This window comes from Penaeus monodon, chromosome 32 (assembly GCF_015228065.2).
Source record: "Penaeus monodon isolate SGIC_2016 chromosome 32, NSTDA_Pmon_1, whole genome shotgun sequence".
In the NCBI taxonomy this organism is placed as follows: domain Eukaryota; kingdom Metazoa; phylum Arthropoda; class Malacostraca; order Decapoda; family Penaeidae; genus Penaeus; species Penaeus monodon.
Window position 1 is genome coordinate 9920797 of NC_051417.1, and position 872 is coordinate 9921668.

General features: G+C 45.6%; 1 protein-coding gene across 3 annotated transcripts in view; it reads right to left on the minus strand.

The window, feature by feature from the left end:
• Window positions 1-872, minus strand: part of LOC119593492 (locomotion-related protein Hikaru genki-like) — a 249107-nt gene that overhangs the window by 202517 nt on the left and 45718 nt on the right. For all 3 annotated transcript variants that reach the window (XM_037942442.1, XM_037942441.1, XM_037942440.1), the window contains exon 3: window positions 705-790. In XM_037942442.1, the coding sequence (XP_037798370.1) occupies window positions 705-790 (86 nt within the window). The remainder of the gene's footprint in view (window positions 1-704; window positions 791-872) is intronic.

Below are 872 nucleotides of genomic sequence, written 5' to 3' on the forward strand. Positions count from 1 at the left end.
GCATACCCCAGTTTCTCGCATGTTGATCATCATGACAAAGGCGCTCGTAATCGCCCCCGGACTCCGGCTGCCCGTAACATCCTTTCGAAGTTAATCCATTTGGCTGCACCGTCGCCCTCGGCCAGACAGCGAGTCGCCACGGTACCGTTTAACCGCAAGTAAATACCGATACATGGGCTGTTTGTTATTCGGTTTACCCTTGCGTAGTTTTTCCCTCCCTTTCCTGTTTGCTCGCTTTGGCATGTGTCCTTGTTTGCAAATATGTCGATTTGCTTGGATAAATGTCTGGTCTGTGTGCGCGAAAGTTTTGTCCAACTTTTGGGTTCTGTGGGTGAATGCGTGCGGCGGTCGGATGGCGTCTATTCAAATTCATGCGTTTGTGAATATGTATATATTTATTTTTGGTTGAATATTTGTTAAAATGGATCATTGGTTTGTTAAGCACAGGATTTTTACTTTTGTTTGTCTTTAAATTACCTTCTGCAAAGCTCTTCTCGTGTGAAACCTTGGTCGTTATACATGTTCAAACTGCTTCAGTTTTCTTTTTGGTCAATTTATCAAACGATAAATACTGTTAGTTTGAAGACAATATCTGAAAGGCATAGGGCAAGTCCAAAAAAACAAAAGCGCACCAGCAAAAACTGCGTATTGGCGGGGAAGGCGAGTAAGAGTCACGAAATAGCAGACTGGGTAATGCTACTCACCTGCACTTGGTCGGTGTGGTCGGCGACGGGAAGCACAGAGAAGTTGAAGGTGTGAGTAGGCGGAGGACAGCCCTCGCCGCGGCAACCTGGAGCGAGGAAAAAGACGGTGATGCGATGATGCTAAGACAATCTATAGATTAAAATCCCCATCTCTCTCTCTCAGGTGAA